The 22,987-nt window shown below is 42.3% G+C and overlaps 1 protein-coding gene across 4 annotated transcripts in view; it reads right to left on the bottom strand.

Moving 5' to 3' along the window:
• The window catches only part of mdga1 (MAM domain containing glycosylphosphatidylinositol anchor 1), a 165,525-nt gene that overhangs the window by 130,086 nt on the left and 12,452 nt on the right, over positions 1-22,987 (bottom strand). For 2 of the 4 annotated variants that reach the window (XM_019891647.1, XM_019891655.1), the window contains exon 1: positions 7,951-8,070. The exons of the other annotated variants lie outside the window; for them this stretch is intronic. In XM_019891647.1, coding sequence (XP_019747206.1) covers positions 7,951-8,044 — 94 coding nt within the window. In that variant the 5' untranslated portion in view covers positions 8,045-8,070. Of the gene's footprint in view, positions 1-7,950; positions 8,071-22,987 lie in introns of those variants that run through there. 4 annotated transcript variants of the gene reach the window in all.

Below are 22,987 nucleotides of genomic sequence, written 5' to 3'. Positions count from 1 at the left end.
AGCATAATCTTGCCGCACAGTGACAGGGTGTCATCAATCTGTCAACTGAGGTCTCGCGTGAATTTATCCAAAGCGATACAATCTCCAAACCCTTTTTTACAAGATCAGGACGAAATTGAGAAAATAATGGATTTTTTGCTGGGAAACAGTTCATTCTCGCTTGTCTGCCAAAAAATAAAATACCACCTGATGATGGATTGTGTCTCAGCAGTTTCACTGATCGTGTCAAATTTTGACTTAACTTTTACTGAACTAAAACTAAATCTTCTGTGTAAAACCTGTGAAACTAATTGCGCAAGTCCAGATGTCAATCACGAAAAAAAAGCTCCCAATTAAATGATAATGTCCGAGAGGTAATAATTTATTCATTTAAAATATTTTGAATAAAATTTTATATGGGTGTGAGTGTTATTATGATGATCAATATTGAAATACGGCAGTACCCCAAGTTTTGAATTTAATTCGTTCCATTACCCCATTTGTAACTGAAACCATTTGTATAACGAGGTGACTTGAAATGAACGCAATGCAATTCAAATTTTCCAGCCCCCAAATTCTGTTTCCATTTCATGATATCTAATCACAGGGCGCACAAACAGCCATTCACACACACAGTCACACGTAGAGACAATTAAGAGCATTCAATTCACCTACCATGCATATTTTTGGAATGTGGGAGGCAACCGGAGTACCCGGAAAAAACCCACGCAGGCACGGGGAGAACATGTAAACTCCACACAGGGGAGGCCGGATTCAAACCCACGACCTCTGTACTGTGTGGCGGACGTGCTAACCAGTTGCTCACTGTGCCACGATAGATCGATAGATCTTGGATACCACAAGTCCAAGTCAAGTCTTTTCTGTTTTTGGCAAGCCCGTCACAAGTCTTAAAAATGGCAACTCGAGTCAAGTCCTACAACTGCTCTGTGGCACGTTTTTAGACCACAACTGTAGTTACACGAGAGACACAGAACCATTATTAATCATTCCTCTGGGTGTTGTTATAGCACTCAAATCCAGAACCATCAGACCCCTTTGAGCTCTCATCTTGCACCCCCAATACCTCTGAAGTATCACTCTGTGCCTTGATGAAAGCTGACGGTGTGCGCGCGCGTGTGTGTGTGTGTGTGTGTGTGTGTGAGTGTGTTTTGCGTGGATAAGATAAATAAATGCTTCTTTTGAAGTCCCCTCTCTGCTTCTTTTGTTGCCAAACAACTACAAGTGGAGGAAGATTGTTGAGAGCAAAAAAATGTCTTCTAATTGGCAGCATGGAGAAGAAGATGGTACCAAAGAAGTGATCTGATTGAATTACAAGTGATGCTGCTGCACAATAGGGGGGGGAAATGATTCATACCAACAGTAGCTGATATACTCATCGACCATTTCTCTCGGTACGCAGGCCCAATATGATTAGAATCACTACAAGAATTGCGCCAGAAATTCTTCCTTAAGAAAAATAAATAAATATCACTATCTGGGAGCTACTACTGTATTTCCACAAATAGTGGTGAGGATTTTTATTTATTCAAGCTGCAGACTGGGGAAGTTGTTTTTGGAGCATTAGAAAATAATGTTATCGAAATATTACGTATCATGTGAAGTGAAGTGGAGTTTTAAAAAATAAAAAAAAATGAGTATGATGGAGAAATGTAATCAATCGAGAAGTCCTGGGGCAGACTGGGTGGAATGAATGTTCACTGGTTTCCGAAGCCCCAAATATGGATACACACAACATGGTGGACTGATTACAGGTCACTGGAACACTAGCCATGATTATCTGAAGAAAATCAACCCGAATACACAGCAGTGAACGCAATGATGACATTCGGTATGAGTCCACATTTTAAATTCACAGATGCGAGTGCTTACTTTTTGGGTTAGCAAACAATGTTGTATGGAATCAGAAAGGTAAACTGGGGGTCTCCGAAACAATTACCGTTATTACCGTTGAAACACGTTTAGTTTTCTAATGGGTAAATCTGTTCAAATGTTCACCTGTAGTACAGTTGTACAACCATGCTGATGTTTATTTTGTTCCTTGGATCTCATGTAGCGAAAAAGCTAACGATAGTATTGAATACATTTTTTGCAAAAATTCTTCTCTGCTCAGGAGTGTTATGTCAAGGTTAGAATAGATTGTATTGTAACATCAGTGTGCAGCATACCGACACTGACAATGAGAGAATAGGAGGTAAGGCAACCTATTCCGTATTATTGTCATCATAGGTCAGTGAGCAGGAAACCGCATTCTGCATCCAGCTAGAACCAAAACAGAGAAGGTGCCGTAAGACTAAAAAAATTAAATAGAAGGTGAAAGAAAGGAATGAAGTGAACATTGCCAGAGACAAGCTGATAGGAAGCTGGTAGACTGGGGGGAGAGAGAGAGAGAGAAAGAGAGAGAGAGAGAGAGAGAGAGAGAGAGAGAGAGGAACGTGAGCAAGAAGTGGAGAGAGCAATGTGCTGTCAGTCAGTAAACTGCCACCCGGCCTGTCACATATCTCTACAATATTAATTACACCGTGCCACATTCCTGAATAATGGAAGAGTCCTATTTAACCAAACTGAATTATTTAGCAGCTGCTTGGCCTCGTGTATATAACGGGATCAATAAGCAGCAAGCACAGGTAATAAAATTCCAAAGGAAACCCGAAAGAGGGAGGTGGGGCTCACCTGTATTTCCATTCCAGAGAATATACATCTACTGTATTTGTGTGCGCATATGTGTGCGTATGAGTGTGAGCATGACTGAAAATTCAAAATATACCGTACATAGTTAATTGATTAGCATTGCAAGTACACTTAAATGTTTTTTTTTAGCATGTGCCTGAAACTGAGCTGATGTCATCTATTTGTTATATTTGTATTATGGCCTCCACAAACACACTGAGGCATGAAGTCATAAAATCATAAGAGAATGCTCACTGGTCAAAATCAATGGGTCTCTTATCATGGGCAATGTTTGATCACTGAGATCTCCGTAGAGATGGTGAGGAACAGCTTGTAGTGTGAATGTGGTTTCCTCGGCTCACTTGTGGGAAACATTACAAATCAGGTGAACCGTTTCTTTCATGTCATAATATTCGTGAATGTTTTAAAGATTGGTTGACGCTTGTGACTTTTATGAAGGTGATAAATTGTGACTTTGACTGTCGCTCTTTTGTTAACCTTAAACTTTCTTTTTTGTTTAAAAAGGGATATTTACTCATTTTGTCTATACTCGCCATGTCAGATCTTTCTAAAAATGTTTGAGTACTTGCTTTGACAAAGAAACATTCTCCGAAATTCTGAGGATCGCTCCAGAATCCTGGCTGGTAGAGAGGTGAAGTAGCGAAGGGTGTGGGACGTGTGGGATGCTGAAATTGAAAGTTTAATGTCTGTTCCGTCGAAAATGAATGGGGAAATTTTTCATGCAAAATATTACATTGTGGGAAAATCGTAAGTATGAGGCACTAGAAAAATTGTACTCATCAAGGTGTGAATTTGTGGAATATTGAGAAATTGCAACCGTGTAAATTGGTTGCATTATGTGGGAGAACATACACAGCCTTATAATAAACTATAAAGGAAATAATAAAGAATCGGCATTTCATTTCAGCATTCACACAATCAATTGTCTCAAAGTCGGTAGAGAATTGCAAACGACGAGCAAGAATCCTCCGCATTCATCAGCTTAGCTGCCTGTCAGCACAAATGCACTGTGGTGCGCGCAAACACGGGAGGGACCACAAAAGGATCCGTGCAATGATAGGTCAACACTAAATAACTCCGTTGGCGAAACTGTTTTGCTGGGGAGGAAAAACGTTGACATCGTCCTTCAACTAAGTGCATGATTGTGTTCAACATTGCTTGAGCGTCTTTGTGTAACATTTGATAACAAAGCCAAATTGGGTGGGAAAGATTTACTCTTCAGGGCCACAAATGGCCAAAGAGGAACGAGCCTTTGAGGCTGTGGGGCAAAGTCCACCGTTAGTATCTGACCGTGAATTGATCCCCAGTCTCGGTTCTAAAACACTTCTCCTCGACAAAGACGTTTGCAGGCTATCAAGTGTGCTCCCGCTAAGGACGTTTTGATCAATCATCTGAACAAAGTTGCGATTTAGGAAAAAATATTTTAACCAGTACTGAATGCGCACGGACGGTGAAGTGGAAATAATGTGTGAACACAAAATAAAGTGGCCTCATACAAAGAGACAGCAGCATGGAGCACGATGTCAAATGTATGACATATCCTAACATCCTAACCAGAATTTAAGTACATTTGTTTGACTTCAAACTCGGTTTGTCTGTGAATGGGATGAATCTTATTATCCTTCCAGTTGAGTGTGCAATTGTGGGCAGCGTTTTCCTACCCAATAGAACCAGATTCAAATCCAGATTGAGGGCACTCATCCTCAGACTTCTGTGAAAATTGGTGTGTCGGGGGGGTTGTTTAGTGTGAGTCCATCAGTGGAGTTGCCAGATAGAAAAAAAACCTTTGGGTCAGGTGAGCTCTTTATAATCGACTTTGGAGATGAATGAAGCTGTAAGACAATTGATTGGAAAGTTGCGAGACATGAGCTCAATAGGAGAACAATAGGGACCGCTCCAGGTTGGGGTTTTTTTCTGATGAGGCTAAAGGGTGGCGAGACCGATAATCAGGGGGGCAGGCTGAGAATATAATTTATGAATATATTTTAGAATATCAGATAAAATGCTGGAGAGGCTCAACTGGGGCTATACAGATTTTCTGGAATGACAGATCCAACATTTATGGTGTGTCAGAGTCAGTGTCTGTATCTTCCCAGTAGGCAAGGACTCCCTGAAGATTTGTGACAACCAGTTCCGAGTGTACCCCGCCTACTGCCCGAAGAGCTGTGACAGGCTACAGCACGCCCACGACCCCCCGTGAGGATAAGAGCCTCGGATAATGGATGGATGGATGGTGTCATTAGTGGGGTGGTTGGATACGTTGACCACTCATCACGGGTTCAAACTGAAAACATGGACGTGTAAATTATTTTTTTTTAACTAAAAAGGTGTTTCCTGACTGAAGCAGATTGAAGAAGAGAGAAGGTAGAATGTGATGAAGATTAAGGAAAAGAGGAGGAAATTAGTTGCCGGACAGGAAGTGAAGAAGCAGCAGCAGCGGAGACAAGGATGAAAAATAAGCAGGTCAGCATAGAGGAGAAAGATTTATAGTTTTGGTTGAAGTAAATGATGAAATCATGAGAAAAAAAAAGCTGTCACCTGTGGTGTGGTAAACGTTTCAGCAGTTTATTTATGTATTTGTTCATTGTAAGAGCGAGATCGTAAATCTACAGATGTTGAAGTAAATTGCGGTTAACGAGGAGAGGGTGGGGGGCGTAAAAAGTGATTCTTGTTTGCACTTAACGTGGACTTAATGCAGGCAAACTGGTTCGGGGGGAAATATTCATGCACCTTTGCATTCGTAATACTTGCTCAAACATAATACTGCATAATGTACGTGCTTGCGTGAGCACCTGTGGAGAAATTAATGAGCACATCCCCCCCACACAGGCTCACGACGTTAAGGATACTCCCTTGGAATGAGCTCCATCTCCACCCTCTCAGGAAAACGCAGCCTTCACCGAGATCGTTTTCTCAGAGTGAGCGCCCGTTAATTTCAGAATAAAAACGTGGTTGTGAGTGACGCCCGGAGCCACAACAAATCTTCGCCATATGGCCGCGTGTCTTTGTAAATTGATCGAGGCTGAGCTCAAGTGCGGCGTGCTAATGCTTAATGTACCAAAGGCGAGAAGCCATCTACCAGCCTTCATTAAATGCTCGCATGCGCCAAATGATGCTCGACTATTTCCTGAGGTCACATTTCTGTCCAAAATACATGTAATGCTCTTTTAGTAATACGGTTAATCAGCTTATTAAATCCTCTGATGAAACTGCGAAAGCCGTGGAACATTAACTGAGGTTTTCAAGGAATTTCTGTCAGAATCCACTCAGTTGCCCCGCTCCTGCCCTCTTGATTTTTTTTTCTTGTCGTATTTTATTTATTTTCAGTAAGATGGCACAACAGTGGGACTCAGTCTTGTAAGTCTAAATGTGGTTTTCTGCTCACCTAACCGTATGGAAAAAGGCACGTGCCAAAAATAATGACATTGAAGTTGTACACTATGAATTTCAACCAAAATTAAATCAGACTCCAAACTCTGATTTTGTGACAACACGTCAGGGGAGTCACACTCAAAGACATCAGCACACATTATTTGATGTCAAAGTTAAAGTAAAAGGGTTCCTTTTTTTTTTTTTGCAAGGTACTGTCTTAACTTTTTTACACTTGCATTAGCTGAAGACGAAGTGAAGTCAAAAATGTTCTTTTCTGTTTGTTGTACGTATCATGATGAATATGAATTAAGCAGCAAAATATACCCAATTTAATCCATCTTCGGGGGTTAGCCATTTTGCCACTTGCTGTCGACTAAGAACGACATCACGGTCGGTCAGGAGTCGGGTAACGACTAATCACGCATGATATGTTTCCTCAGTTTGCTCATGTGATGTTTGCAAGCTGTAAAAGAAAACTTTTGACTTGACTTCCCCTTTAAAAGTGTGATCAAATGCGATGCGTGTGCTGTGTGACACAATTCACCTTCACGTTATGCCTTCGCCATTAAAGTTACGACTGTGACTCTTAGTTTTATCATGTTTTAAAATGAACAGGGTGGTGTGGCAACACGGTAGAAACGTGGTTAGCACCTCTGCCTCACAGTGCTGCGATTCGGCCATCGCATTTCAGCTCTGGCCTTCCTGTTATGGGACGTTTGTTTTCTCCGGGCACTTCCTCACCCATTCCAAAAACATTCATGTTCACTGAAATTTTAAATTGTCCATACGTGGGAATGTGAGTTTGCAGTTTGACATATTGGATTGGACCACACCTCTATCTTGACAATTCAGTAGGGTATCAATGTGATGACGTGGGAATGTGAGTTTGCAGTTTGACATATTGGACCACGCCTCTATCTTGACAATCCAGTAGGGTATCAATGTGATTCTTGGCCTGATTAATCAAAAATAAAATAAAAATAAAAAACTCACACATGTCCAGCTGCCTCTAAGCGATGTGGCCAAAAGCGCCTTAGGTGGACCATTGCGAAAAAAATTAGTGGTACCAACTCTTTGACATGCCTCAAGCAATTGAGCACTGCACATCTACAATACAATGGAAATGAAACTGAAAAACTGTACCTTTGTATCAGATTTTGAAGCTCCCCATACAATATTGTGTATATTTTACAGCACCATAAAAAACATGCTGCGATTGTCATTGCCTCACAGAAAGGAAACAGCAATAATGATGGAATAAAAGTGTGATATTTTGACAGGCTGACTGCACCTGTGCATTTTGCTGCCTTGCTTTCAAGCCGCAGGTAAATATGACAATATAGAGTATTATTGTAAAACACGGTTCATACAAAACATAAAACACAGTCGATTCGGTTTCCGCAAAAGAAAGGCTCATCTCACTCTCCCTCTTCTGTCCCTTTTGTAGCTGGAGAGGCCCATCAAGGAAACCTCTGAAGAGCTTTTCCTTTGTCCTTAAAAGCCTCAAATACATTTCAAATGCACACAAACACAATGATGGTTCTGAAAAATAAGTTCCAGGTCATACTCGTTGAAACTTAGAAAGGTTTAGTGTTAAGGATATTACATTTCAATACTCAAGAACTAACACACTAAAACCCCGTTCGGCACGCAAACATGCAAACACACTTGCACAAAGAAAGCTATAGTGTGGCTTTCATTTTGCAGTACGTGGTCTGGGACCAACACTTCTTGTCACAGCTTTGCTAGCTATACATGAGTACACGCACAGTGCAAACGAGCTGCCCAGCCAGTGTCCCAAATGTGCTGAGTAGAAACCATTGTGTTAACCACTGCTCATCTCTCACTGGTCAACCAAATTAGCAAGGTGTCTTTGCGCTTAGCTCCTACCTTTGTTACACAGTGGCCCTTTTCTGGCAGAGGGACCCTCATACTTTTCTTCGTCTTCTCTAAGTCTCTGATGGATTACATCTCCTTGGTGCATACTGCCACCTACTGGACAGGAGATCACAGCGGGACCTGGCAAGCAATGTTATCGACCGTGTTTTTGGAATGTGGGAGGAAACCGGGGTACCTGGAGAAAACCGGGAAAACATGCAAACTCCACACAGGAAGGCCGGAGCTGGGATCGAACCCACGACCTCTGTACTGTGAGGTCGACGCGCTAACCACTGGACCACCCCGCATTACTTTTACATGGAAAATCAGCTAAATTGTGAGAGGTGTCCTGGCTGGTCCAGCACTAAACTAGATTTGGGGTCACCAGAGCAAGAATATGGTCGACATTAACAATTCCTCTGATGGTGTTAATGTGAGGATAAATTCCACTACAATGTTTCTTCAGATCCACTGCCAGTCATGGGGTTCGGGATTTGAATCGCAGCTCTGACCTGAGTGAAGTTTGTTCCCCCCCCCACATTTCAAAGACGTGTATTTTTGGTTATCCAAAGACTCCAAATTGTCCATAGGTGTAATGTGAGTGAGAATGGTTGCTTGGCTTTCATGTGCCCTGTGATTGGATGGCAACTAGTCCAGGGTGTACACTGCCTCTTGCCGGAAGTCAGTAGGCATAGGCCCCCAGCTGACGCGCAACAAAACTGTTAACATCCACATTGCTTCAGTCCCAGTAGCCACATCACCGACATTCCCTGCGTCAGCGTTGCCATGGCAATTAAACAGACTTGTGAATAACAAAGTCACTGGCACAAGAGGCATATGACTCTCACGCTCGGGGCTCACTCGGCTGACAAATGGATTAATTTAAGACCAGCTTAGGTCCACTCTTAAAGCCCCGCTTGTGTTATTTGCACGGATTCAAGGCAAACACTGACTTACTGCCAACCACGCGCTCCTAACGTCTTTCTAAATATTCCCAAAGACCTCATAAAATGGCCATTTCTTGCCTTATTGGCGAATTAAATATATTTACACTGCAATATTGCCTGACTCTCCTCACATCTGTGGAAACACAGAAAAGGTCAAGTTCCTTTTTCAAAGTGCAGTCTTGTCTTGCAGTGATTTTAGGTCGGCTAAAGCTAACTTCAACATGAAACTACACACCCGAGTCTGCTATTAATCATAATAAATAAATGCAGTTTCTCCTAACACATTGCACTAAGCTAATACAGTGTCTAAAATTAACAGGGCTGATTGTGGAATGAAAAGGTACATGCCTATTCGGCAACATGTACTGTAAATGCCATATTAATCATTACGTACAGGCTAAACTATATTAAGCAATCAATATTTGTAAGTATAATAATAACGTTTATGAACATTATACTTAAAAAGGTTCCAAATAAATTGTACAGTTATTTGGGGGAAATAGAACATCTTCAAGTGCACGTATAATCAAAACCGACTTGTCATGCTGAGTCGAAAGCCAAAGAATACAAATGTGATTTAAGGCAACTTTTAAAGATGGACAGAGCAGATGATTGCCTCACGTTTCACGGAAAGTCATTTCAAAGCTCGATCCCTTCTGAGGCCCGCTTCGTCCTCTGTACCTCCAGTAGCATCTGCTCCACTGACCCGAGGTATGTTGAGGTGGAAGAGCTCAGAGATGCTAAGTGAGGCGATACCATTGAAAGATTGAAAGACAAATGAAATCTAAAATAGAAAGAAAGCCAGTGAAGGGAGGCCAGGACTGGAGTTATGTGCTCCCTCCTATGAGCTCCAGTTAGGAGGGCAGCAGCAGCATTTTGGACCAACTGGAGACGTTTGAAGGAGGACGCCCAACTCCAAACTAAGGTGCATTACAGGAATCCAGCCAAGCTGTGACAAAGTCATGGATTGCTGTTTCTTTGTGCTGTTGTGAAAGGAGAGGCTTTACTTTAGCAAGTTGCCTAAAATATATAGCGTATATATAAAAAGCTGAAGTGAACAAAAGCACCAACTTTCCCGCCCAATTTAAAATCACTGTCCTCTTTTAAAGCCCAAAATCGATAATGTTTGCGTCATATAAGATCCCAGGGGGCCTAAGACAAGGTACACTTCGGTATTCTGAAATTTTCAATTATTATAGTAATTTAAGAAACACAGAGTGACTACAGTGCTATGAAGAACAGGCCAAAAACGTTCACCAGCCCAAATAGCCACAAACTGTATTACATCCTGTATCTGAAGATAAAAATCTGTTACGTATGTGTGGTTCTTCTAACGTTTAGAATAACACAGTTTTTTTTTCCCCCCCATCACAAGCATTACTTTCAGTCTGGTTTCTAGCCTGGGCCAGCCTCACGCTCAATGTGCTAAATTATTCACATTCAATTCAGTGCCCCCATCAAACAGTCGGCAAATAAGCAAGTTCGCGCATTTAAGGAATGTTGGAGTTGGTGGCAAGTATGGTGATCTTTTTATTGAGAATAATTTGAGCATAAATATATGTGTTTTATAAATAAATGCATGTCTGTATTTGTGGTCGTGGATCTAATAGCTTCTGGTTTTCCCCTTCGTACCTTTGCAGGCTGTTAAAACACAATGCACAGATGAATAATGAGGCTATTACAACCACAGCGGACCACAGAGCATCGTCTGCTCCTGTTCGATTGTGTGTGTTTGTGGGGGTGAGTTTGTGTGCGGTTGTGCAATGCGTGCGAGAGAGTTTGAACCGTAAGCCTGTGTGTGTCCTCATACTCAATATGGTTGATGGATCCTTGCTCTACATTTTCCTCCAATGAAACACTCTTCCTGGTACAGTGGGTGTAATTCATTATTCAGTTTTTGGAATGAGTCCTGCGGGGAATTATTCAGTATGTGTGTGCGTTTATGTCTGATGTTTTTAAGAAAATAAATCAAAATACCTCCATGGAATCATGTGTTCATGTATTCAGCATAGTGACAATTGCCCGTCACTTGAAACATTCCATCTTTGATCAACAGCTTTTGCCAATCTTCAACAGTTGTACCAAAGTGGATACCAAAGCAAGACATTTAAAATCTGTGTGTCGCTGGGATTTGCTGCGGATGTTCCATCTCAGTGGGATGCCTTTTCATCATCATCATTATCATCATCAAACACTGTTGCTTTTTCCAATTGCTGTGCACGGCGACTGACCGATGGCCACGGCAGGGTGAACACCGCCAAAGCAGACCAAGTCAGCTGGGATAGGCTCCAGCCTACCCGTCATCCAGATGAGGACAAACACTTTAGAAAATGGATGGATGGATACAATTTTCTAATCTTCCAATATTACATGCGTCCATCCATTTTCCGATCCGCTTTACCCTCACAAGGGTCGCGGGGGGTGCTGGAGCCTATCTCAGCTGTCTTCGGGCAGTAGGCGGGGGAAACCCTGAACCGGTTGCCAGCCAATCGCAGGGCACACAGAGATGTACAACCATTCACGCTCACCCTCACACCTAGGGACAATTTAGAGTGTTCGGTTAACCTGCCATACTTGTTTTTGGAATGTGGGAGGAAACCGGAAGACCCGGAGAAAACCCACGCAGGCCCGGGGTGAACATTCAAACTCCACACAGGGAGTCCAGAGCTGGAATTGAACCCGGTACCTCAGCACTGTGAGGTCGACCTGCTAACCACTGGACCACCGGGCCGCCTCCTCCAATATTGTTATCATTAATTCCAAAAGCGATCCAACAATCAGACTGGAAAACCTCAAATGACGCGAAAGGGAATCCTCCAAATACTCTCGTTACACTTAACTGAACCAGTTGAGCCTTTGAATGTCCCATGAAATCAGCAAAGACTTTTTCACAATTGACTTCACTTCAGTCGCCTTCTCATGCTTGGGAAGAAAGTGATGATGAGAGCTGTTAAAATCAGACGCCGCGATGATTGACTTTGCAATAACAACTTGATACAACCGAGTAATATTGATCTATACATGAGCTGCATATGGATCCCGCTTGGCGACAGCATCCTCACACCGTCTGGGTGTTTGGTTCACCGTTCAAGGACACGTCAGCGGATATCGTATATCCTGTTGTCTAGCGCACTGACATAAAACGCCAACTATCTGGTAGAATGGGGAAAACACAATTCACTATTAACATGTCCAATTTATAAGGGGAGATTTATTGAACTTTCGTGGGGCTCCTCGCTTACAATTATTCTTGCGGGCATTATCGTTATAAAAGAGATAAATTAAAGATGTCTTGTCAAGCTCAAGGACAACAACAGGGAAGAACAAAGAAGCCTCCGCAAAGCAACCGAATGTGGTCGTAGCGCTTTTAAAAGCCGAGCCAGCGCACATGAATCAACGCCTTGGCCGACAGCCGACGCTCCGGTGAAGAACATTTATATTGCATCAACAAGTTTCAAATCAATTTGGCACCAATAAAAGAACATATTTTCTTCGGCGTGTGTTCAAAGCTGCCAGTGCCAAGCTGAAAACGCAGCAATTCTACAAGTGGGATGAAGATAAAAGTGCAGAAAATCCCCAAACATGCACATTACAAAAAAGAACACGTCCCTGCGGTGGACTATTTATAACTCATACATGGTTTTATCTTTTAATCTGGAATATGTGGTGTGCTTCGAGTAGAGTGAAATATTTTGAAGTCCTTGTCAGCTGTACAATTCAGTGTAACTTAATTTTCACGAACAATACAGTCTTTGTCATCCGCTATTTACAAAGGAGCCTATTGTTGTTGTTTTGTTCTTTGGACTCGATCTCCAGTTACTCACTTGAAAACTGCCCGATTTGCTTTTTTTTGTCTCAAAAAGTCACAATATTGTACCAAAGCCGTGGCTAAAATTGTAAAGTCATAATCGGTGTCGTGGAAGCATGCTGAAATGGTACATCTCGACAAGAAAAACTTTGAATGTCAGTGTTGAGCCAAGTTTAGCCTGGGTTGCTCGTAGAAATTAGGAAAGTCGCGGCTGCACGTTCATTTACTTTCACACACACAATTCATGAGCATTTTTTCGAATTCAGATCATTTGTGAGCCATTTGTTGTCACGGGTAATGTTGTCAGTGAAGTTATAAATGACGTTCAGTTGTTCTAGGTCATTGTTTATGCTATGGTATACATTAGCGAAGGCGGCTGATATCGGTCAGTGGTCACCAACATGGTGCCCGCGTGCGACAGTTTGCCCCCAAGGACCACATGAGTAACTTGCGATCCTGTTCTGAAAATCGCCCACCAGAGACGGGTCATTGTGATATCCTAGAATTGTTGGAGAAGGGATTGTTTGAAAATAAAGTATTGGATGTAAAAATGTATCTATTTCCAACTTTGTTGAATCATTGCTGAGAATTATTGCAAGAAATCATGAACTTGATTGTTGTCTTTACAGACAGATGAATTTTCGTTGAATCATCAATCTGAATTAATAATTGATTCATAAGTCAATATTTCTACAGCTAACAAGAATAAGTGCTGTTGAGAGGGATGTCTAGAACAAGCCTCGAAGTCCATGGGCTCTATTTTTGCAGACAACGCATCGGCAACATGGCACAAATGCTGGCGGAGCCTGATTTTCTGATCAGCGCAAGGCTTACTTTGCGTGTTTTGCAATTTGGCAGAGCGGCATCCGCCAAGCTGCGCTGGCTGGCTCGGCAGAAGAAATGTATTGGAGATCCGCCTGGCCGGCTGACAATTTAGGTGGCAGAAAGTCAATCGGAACCTTAAGCCTGCTCTGACCAGGTTTCGCACCGGCGCAGGGTAGGCAGCTGGTGTAACGTGACATATTTCATTCATAGTAATCTTAACCCCACCCTGTCCAAGGCATATATGTTCTTCCACCAATGTTGAGATTCTAATGTGCCACATTTAAAGGCTATATAAAACAAGCCACTTTGATTGGACTCCCATTCGCAGATCCATCGGCCTGTTCAAAATTACCAACATATGGTCTAACCCACTTCCGCGTAGGGAAAGGCCACGCAGGATTTAGGCTGCTTGCAAAAATAGAGTCCTATCATCAAAGCAAAACATGAGTACAGTAACGGATTGCTTTCAAACGGTGCTTATCTTAATTTTACATGTTACTTTTTTGGGAAATCCATTCAAGCATCACTCATGCTCTCATAACTTTCTGTACATATCGAACAATTACAATTACAGTTCTTCATGTAATTAAATGGGGCATCCCTCAGGAGAGAGGTATTTAGGTCTTCATTTAGGCAACACAACGGGCTACTATCATTGTGCTGACGAAATGCGGTATGTGCAAAAAAAGGTGATTGCATTTGATTCTTAATGTCATTGCATATATATCTACAATGAATTGACATTTGACTGCACTCCTTTTAGACGGCAGCAAAAATGAGCCATTAAAAGCAGTGAAACTTATTTAACATCGTTCTAATTTAAAAACTGTGAATTTGAATGCAAAGTTTGAAAAAAATAGTTGTGAAAGAGTATCAGACAATCAACACCGAAACTGCGACAAATAATTTATTTTACTGTGTCAGGTATACAGTACTTCTAGTCCAGTCAATGCAATACAAGATGTTAATGCTCTTGCATGTGTCGGCGCCTCTTAATGAGATGGGTGCTTAAATGACATTGCAAATGCACTGTCATATGCATTTTTAATGTGTCCTCTGTCAATGTGCTTTAATGACTATTTTGCATGCTCGGCTGTTAATGGTTTATGACCAAGTGACACAGACCGTTAATGTAAACAAGTTGGTTACCATGCCCTTTGTCTTCGTTTTAATCAAGCCTGCCTATAATAAATGCCTTACAACCAACTAAGCAAAAAGTCAAGTCATGTAAACACGTTTGAAAAGCGTAACAAATTGGCAGCCCTGCGATCGGCTGGCAACCGGTTCAGGATGTACTCGAAGACAGCTGGAATAGGCTCCGGCACGTCCGCGACCCTCGTGAGGTAAAGCGGATTCGAAAATGGATGGATGGCCAGTTTCTACACACAATTACGTCCCGACGTTTAGCCCTACGATTCCCCCCTTGTCCTTATAAGACTCTCCATTCTTCGCCTCCGCCACCATCATCCTCCTCTGCCGACTTCCTCTCCGCGGCCCGCTTCAAGCACCCGGGGAACGACAGCGGCGCTTTCAATAATTCACTTTCCCCCCACGAACAGGTTGTTTGCATCGCAGGGTGCTGCGGGCGGGAATGCGGAAGCAGAGGAAGAAAGAATGAAAAGACGGAACAATGAAGAATGAAGCAGAAGATAGATGGGGACTTTAAATAGCAAGGCCAAAAGTAAAAGAGAGGCAGGATATGGTTGGAGGGTAACAAAGTGGGGACCCATCTGTGACATCTTATTGCGGCCACTGTTGTCTGAACAGGTGGGATACCGAGAATGGAAGCATGCCATCCAATTAGACAACACATTGAGAGAAGGCTCCCTGGGCACAGAGGGGGATCAGGAAGAGATGTGGACAGCCAGCTTGGGATGAGCCAAAGAAGCAAGAGGCCAGCTACCCTAATGCTGAAACGTTTGATTCTGCTCACCGTCACTCCAAACGCATTGCTTGCTGATGTCGCACAGCAATGAGAAATTGTATACAACGTAAAGAATAACAAGGACAAATTCTCAAACAACAGACACACGAAGAAAAAAAACAACAGGGCTGTGTCCGCTGTATTTATTTTACTTGGCATGTGTCATTCAAGACGAGGACAAAAACAAGAGACTCCTGCAATGCCGACAGTGGAGTATAAAAGGTAAGCCACAGCAACAGATTAAATGAATATACATTGTCAAATGTATATTACACAAAGGTGACCATGCCGAATCTACTTGACCAAGCAGTGGTTGACTACTTGGAAAAAAAACACCAGGTAGCACTACCCGATGATGCCAATGGAAAAATATCAACTTTCTACTTTATATGTAATATTTCAGGGACAGCGGTTACTACAGTGGACAGCTTACCATGTTATCAGGTTACAGGGGGCATGAAAGGGTTAATGCACAGTTGTGGTTCAATGAATCTGTATAAATGAAATTGGGGTACATGTCGAGTTAACTTTTCCTGTCCTTTGTATCCGATGTGGGACAGCAGAGCAAAATTCGAAGACAAAAAAAAACAAACAAACAAAAAAACCGTGCGCTTTTATGACCTATTAAAATCTAATTATCTGACATGAGAACAGAAATGAAATTCTGCCTAGCAACAAGTAGCGACGATGAAGAAAAAAAACAATTCTCACAAATTTGGTTCGGTCGTGATTTGGTTGCGAAGTCTCATCTTGAAACATGTCGTGGTTCAGTTCAATACAGCGGCACAATTGAGTAATAAAGAACAGCAAACAGTAAGAGCTTGGTAGTTGACTTAAATTGATGATCCGCCATCATTTTATTGACTGTGTTAAATTCCTTTAGGATGCCATGTTTATTTTTAAGTCAATCTTTGTAACCGTTATCGACTCTGTTTTTTTTTTTTTTTAAATGAACCAACGTTTCGACAAAATAAGAGGGAACAATGTTTAAAAATACTTTTCCCAAACAAAAGTAGGCTCCTTCTTTCTTTCATCACACAGACTCATTGCTCCTGTTTCTTTTTCATTCGGGGAGCCTCCCGTCGATGTGTCTCGCTGTCTCCTGAGAAGTATTTCTTCTTTTAGCTTCTCCGGATGCCCTTTGCAATGTCGCTCTCACTGCGCCTTTGTCTGCTTTTAATTTGACCCTTTCGTCCTGCTGAGCACCTTTTCTCCACAATATCATAAGCTAGGTACCTGTCACTTGGAAATGAATGGCACTTTGCTAGTAAAAGGTGGAAACTTCTGATGTAACGCACAATCCATCCATTTGTTATCTGATCCAAAACTTGAATTATTATTTTTTTAAATGACAAAAATACCGACACACCTTTTTTTTTCCATAGGACAGCAATGATATACATTTAAAGTCAAACTGACCAATGTCATGAGACTTTTAGAATTTAAATAAATGTATAACCCCGGAATATACTGAAGTGATGACAACTTAAGAAAGTCTCTGACTATCTATTATCCATTATCATCACTATTGATGTCATAATCAAATAAATGTACCCAAATGCTGTTTATGGAAATAGCATGTAGCTGATCGCAAGATGGCTATTCAATGACATACTCGCCAGAGAGGCTTACTCTGCTAAAAGTAAACACTAACACTATAGAAATACCTACCGGTATTGTGCATATTCCGGTTTCACTGTATATGTAAATGTATAATATAAGCTACATTTCAGTGATGGAAACCATGCAGTTGAATATCATCTAATCCATCCCTGGAAACATCCGCAGACTGATTCAATGCGAATGCTTTGGCAAACAGCAAGACAAGGTGTTTATGTTTGCCAATTTCATCTACCCTGAAACAGGCGATAGTCGATGTGCATTTACTGAAGCACCCTTATTTGGTTGGGCATGCCGACAGTGAGCAAAGAACCAGGATGCATAAAAATGATGTCATGACCTTGCTACCCAGAGGATGAGTGCGATTTAGAATGGCAAACGCAACAAAGCACCACTCAACACATTCCTTAAAATTGGATCAAAAGTGACCAATTGCATCTAGTTTGCCCTCACGGTTTAAGAGACGAATGGCCAAATTCACAAAGCAATCGAGTGGCTTTTGCATGGCGCTAGCCGATAAAAATGGAGCAAACAGAAAGCATTTAATTCACTAACTGCGCTGCCAAGCAGATTGTGTCTTGGTACACCAGCATTATTTGCGCCCATTTAAATGAGCTAATATAAGCCACCTCAATTCAAATGAGCCTCATTGAGAACCGTGTAATTCAATAACACCAGCGCTAATGGCCACCTGCTGTTTGAGTGAAGCAAAAAACGCTGGTATAAATCTGGCCATCCTCTGTGAGCTTCAGAAAATAAAACATTTACGACCGTATTTTGGATTTTGTGGGCATTATATAACGCCTTCCTCTCCATCGTCTGCCATGGTTGTAGTTTGCCACGGTGTTGTTGGTTCACTCTCTGTACTGTTCAGGTGGTGAGGCACCTGCATTCACTGATCACAGTGGTACTGGCCTGGTCTCGGCCGGTGAAATTAAAAAAATTTGAATCCGCCCTGTCCAAGGCCGAGACAAAACGAAGCAAAAATGCCTTGGATTCTGAGCTCTCTGCAACACTTCCATCAGCGGCCCTTGTGAATTCAGCGGGAAACAACAACTGAGAAAAATGTACTACTATGGAGCAAAATAAAATAAACTGCACAGAACAAATAAGTTTGAAACATTGCAGAGGGACAAAGTTCAAATGTGCTCAACCGTTAACTTTTTCATGCCTGTGTGCAGACAATCTGAATTGCTATTCATTCCCTTTAGCATCTATTTTAAGATGTGGACGATGCCTTTAATATGAGGGAAGATCATTATTTGGGCAAATACGCCGTATTGCAGGAGTTAAAATTGTCCAAATCCATATTGGAAAACATCACAAAGTGCTCTCTACTGGCCACTGTACAGACTGCCGTCTTTTAATTTTGAGTATTACCGGTTTGAGCACTCTTCCTCATTATTTCCCACCCACCCTTATTTGACCGGCCGCTTGCTGCTGTTGCCTCGCTTGTTTTCCCCTGTCAGCCCTTCAGCTTCTGCTTCCCAACGGCTGTCTGCAGATTTCAGCCACAATTGGGCCACTCATCCTATATACGAACTAAGTGGAGAGGTGGGTGGATGCTCGCCGCTGAATCAATCGGCGCATGATGGCGAGGACCTGACAGCTAAGAGAGAGATAGCGGCTGCGGAAAAAAGGTCCATGTTGCCGAACAGAGACGAAGAATAATCTTGAGAGGCGTTGACAAAGATGAGAATGGACAACATTTATATATAATGTTATGGAAAGAGAAAGAGGATTGTAGAGAAGGAGTTTCAAGACGCAAGATGATGGTAAATTGTTTCATAAGGGTTCGTGAAACCTCTAAAGTAAAGAGCCCCTGAGGAAGTACAAGTCAGAAATTGACTAACATTTGCAGGGGGAAACCCCGGTTATGTAGCTTCAATAACACTACATCTCTCCACCCCAGCAGAGTCGAGCCGCTTCTCCTCCATATCGAGAGGAGCCAGATGAGGTGGCTCGGGCATCTGATTAGGATGCTTCCTGAACACCTCCCTGGTGAGGTGTTCAGGAGGCAGGAGGCCCCAGGGACAACCCAGGACACACTGGAGAGACTAAATCAACCAGCTGGCCTGGGAACGCCTCGGGATCCCCCGGGAAGAGCTAGAAGAAGTGGCTGGGGAGAGGGAAGTCTGGGCTTCCCTGCTAAAGCTGCTGCCCCCGTGACCCGACCAGATAAGCGGTAGAAGATGGATGGATGGACTTTTTCCCTTTCCAACAGTAATGTTAAATATGTCAAGTATAAAATAGTGCCGTTATTTGAGATTTTATTTGAAAATGTATTTATATGAAGTGAAGTCGAGAAAGATTGTCTTTTCATTGTTTATGTAGAGTAAATGAAATGACTCGTTTGTTTTAATTAAAATAATCATGGTAAGTCAAAAAGATTGTCTTTATATTTCATTTTCAATCAAAACAAACTTTATTCCGAAATGTTACGGTTAAAAATGTACTTCCAAGTGGCTAAACAAGGTGTCATTTTTGTTCAGCTGAGTTGTCAATATGTGCTCAGTGTTATTATTAGAGCAACTGGTACTATAATCTAATTACTTTTAAAATCAAGTATTCACTTAGTAACTTTGTGGATGATCGCTTTAAAAACGTTGGAATGGTGGTTTACTCATCGTAGATGAAGAAGTCAAAGGGAAAAGGCGCATGTGGTGTTCGTGACTTCATCACTTGTTGCATGTCCACATCCAGAAAATGTATTTCAGATAAATGGTTGTTTTTCCTTCTTCCCCAATACTGTATTTATTTTGTGAGGCAGCAGAGGCCACTGGGTGATATTTGGGCTCATCGGCTCGTATCACACAAAACCTACCCATCAAAAAGGAAAAAAAAAGATGTGTCGTCAGACCTTGCGAAGCACTTTCAAACTACTTTATCCAGAACTCAAGCCCACTTGAAAACATCCATATTAAAACTTCAAGATGTTCAAGCATGTCAAGCACCAGTTTTAAGTCTTTTTCTTGACATGTGAAACTCGTCCTTGTTGGGTAAACTTAAGAAGAGCAGGTTGAGGAGATAAACTTCACTGAAACATTGCCAACAAACACCATCTCTATGTGAGTGAGATGTGAGATCCAATGGAAAAAAAAAACATGGCAAAGTGTGAGCTCAGAGAGCTCAAATCTCAAACTGAGAGAACGATTTTCTATTTTCTCAAAGTGTCATGGGTGAGGAAAGGGTGTGCAGCGGAAGGAAAGTGAGAGAGGCTGAATTATTGAGGCCAGACGTGTATCGGCGCATGAGGTACATTCACAGCGATGATGCCTCCCTGCTGTCACTAAGTTTAGATGGAGCCAGGAGCGCAATGTGGCTGTTTTGTTGCTCAGATTTGTGGTTTTAACAGGCTGCTGCGGTGCACTTTCAAAGTCACCGTTGGTGAAAATAAACAATACACCCCCCCCCCCCCCCCCGAAAAAAAAAACAGTGGTTGTGGTGACTTTCTGTTTGGTCCATCAGGAGTTGCCGCAGCAAGTCACTCACTAATATTGTTTGGAACAGTTTTTCTGTCAGATGCCCTTCCTGATGGAATTATCCGGGCAAGGAGCCGGCAGTGGATGGGTACTGCAGCACTGACCGAGAATCGAACCACCATACTGCCAGTGGCAGCAGAAGAACAAAACAGTATGATTTTTTATCGTGCAACATTTTTATTTTGATTTTACTTCCTCTCACAGCATGTCACAGTGTCACACAACCCAAAAGAGAGATTCCACCGCTTTATAGTCGGGTTGATTTCAAAATTACTGTAAATATTAAATGTTCATCCATCCATCCAATTTCCAAAGGGCTTTATTCTCACCAGGGTCGCGGGGGGTGCTGGAGCCTATCCCAGCTGTCTTTGGGCAGTAGGCAGGGTATACCCTGAAGCGGTTGCCAGCCAATCGCAGGGCACACAGAGACGAACAACCATCCGCTCTCACACTCACACTTAGGGACAATTTAGAGTGTTCAATCAGCCTGCCATGCATGTTTTTGGAATGTGGGAGGAAACCGGAGTACCTGGAGAAAACCCACGCAGACACGGAGAGAACATATAAAAATATTTTCGCGTTCCAAGGAGAGGAATAACAGAAAATAACAGAGAAGCACTGTCTTAAGGGCAATTATGAACAGAGCCTGAGTGTGTTATAGCTTGTTTTTTTTAAATTTATCTAAAATATTTTTTTCATTTTACATTTCAATCGTCTTGAGAATAAAAATAATTTGCTCTTCAAGAAAGGATAGAGCAGCATATAAAACAATGATAATGCTTCATCATAATAGTTTGGAGGGAAAAAAAAAATATATATATATAATATAAATACCGTATATGTTGAATACAGTGGAAAATTTGGGTGCACCTGACTTGTGTGCTGGAAAAAAGAAAAAAAAAATACTAGCCGCACTTGTGAAACCCTTGCAAAAACTTCATTTACAGCCCCGTATCACACGCTTGCTATACAAGTAACCTGATACATTCAGGATACTTTCACAAGGTTGGGACTTGCGCACACACATACCACCGTTCGATAAATTAAACATTTTTCTTCAATTATAATGTTTTTTTTAAATCGTCAGGAACCAAAATGGAAATCACGATTTTAATTGGACAGCCCTACCTGATTGTGATGCGAGTCAGGGTACATCCATCCATTGATCCATCGATTTTCTATTGCGCTTGTTCTCATTAGGGGCTCAGATGAACTAGAGCCTAGCCATGATTCTACACCCCGGATTGGTTGCCAGTTGATTGCAGATTTTTAACGTGCTTAATTTGTCATGAAATAAGGAGGAAATGGGCTCCACCTGGCCGTGAAACATGACTGTCAGTCAACAGTCCAATTAGTTTGGGGCACAGCAATGGGTTTATTTATAGACATGGCTGTAAATCAAAAAGTTCAAAAAAAAAAAAAAAGTAATGCACTGTCCAATTACTGCTGGACCTGACTGATTTGGTGAGGACCGAAAGGTGGCATCAAACTAGCGTGAACGAGGAGGAGAAGACAAGACAAAGCAGAGGAGGAGACTGAACATGAAGGACGTGAAGGAGAGCGAGAGTGACAGCGGGTGAGACGTGCGGGAGGAGGCGGGCGCTCTGATGTGAATCGTGTTCGCGCTGCTGTTCACAAGCATCCTGTCATCTTCATGAATAAGTCACATGCCAAATGCTCCCTGCCCTCGCCGCTCCATGCACGCCACCCACAAAACACACACAAGCTTCAGGAGCAAAGTTTGTTCAATAATTGGAATAGAAATAGTCCATCCCTGCGTCAAACAGTCACCATCATCAAACTCTTTATTTACGGTAATGGCAAAAATAGAGGTAAATGGGGGCATTGTGGAAAATTAACATTTGAATTGCGTGAAAAAATATTTGGGTCTTTGACGTGCCTGCCCACACTTATTTCTGAAAGTGCCTGTGAGCGAGATGTTATGCATTTTGACCCCACAATATTATCCATCCATCCATCCATTTTCTGAGCCACTTTATCCTCACAAGGGTCGCGGGGGGTGCTGGAGCAGGGGGGACACCCTGAACTGGTTGCAAATCCATCGCAGGGCACATAGAGACAAACAACCATCCGCGCTCGCACTCACACCAAGGGACAATTTGGAGTGTTCAATCAGCCTGTCATGCATGTTTTTGGAATGTGGGAGGAAACCGGAGTACCCAGAGAAAACCCACACAGGCCCGAGAGAACATGCAAACTCCACACAGGGAGGCCAAAGCTGGAATTGAACCCGGTACCTCTGCACTGTGAGGTCGATGCGCTGACCACTGGAACACCGGGCCGCCCCACAGTGTTATGATAAATTACACTCGTTATTGGCCTATCAATATGTGGGGCGGTGTGAGCATCAGACGGTGCCCGCACCCTCAAAACAGGCTAATCGGCAGGTGTGTAGAGTGTTCTATTATTCCTGATTATTGGA

This window comes from Hippocampus comes, unplaced genomic scaffold (genome assembly GCF_001891065.2).
Source record: "Hippocampus comes isolate QL1 unplaced genomic scaffold, H_comes_QL1_v1.1 scaffold275, whole genome shotgun sequence".
NCBI lineage: Eukaryota > Metazoa > Chordata > Actinopteri > Syngnathiformes > Syngnathidae > Hippocampus > Hippocampus comes.
Note: the sequence above shows the minus strand (reverse complement) of the source record. Positions and strands in the feature narration are given on the sequence as shown.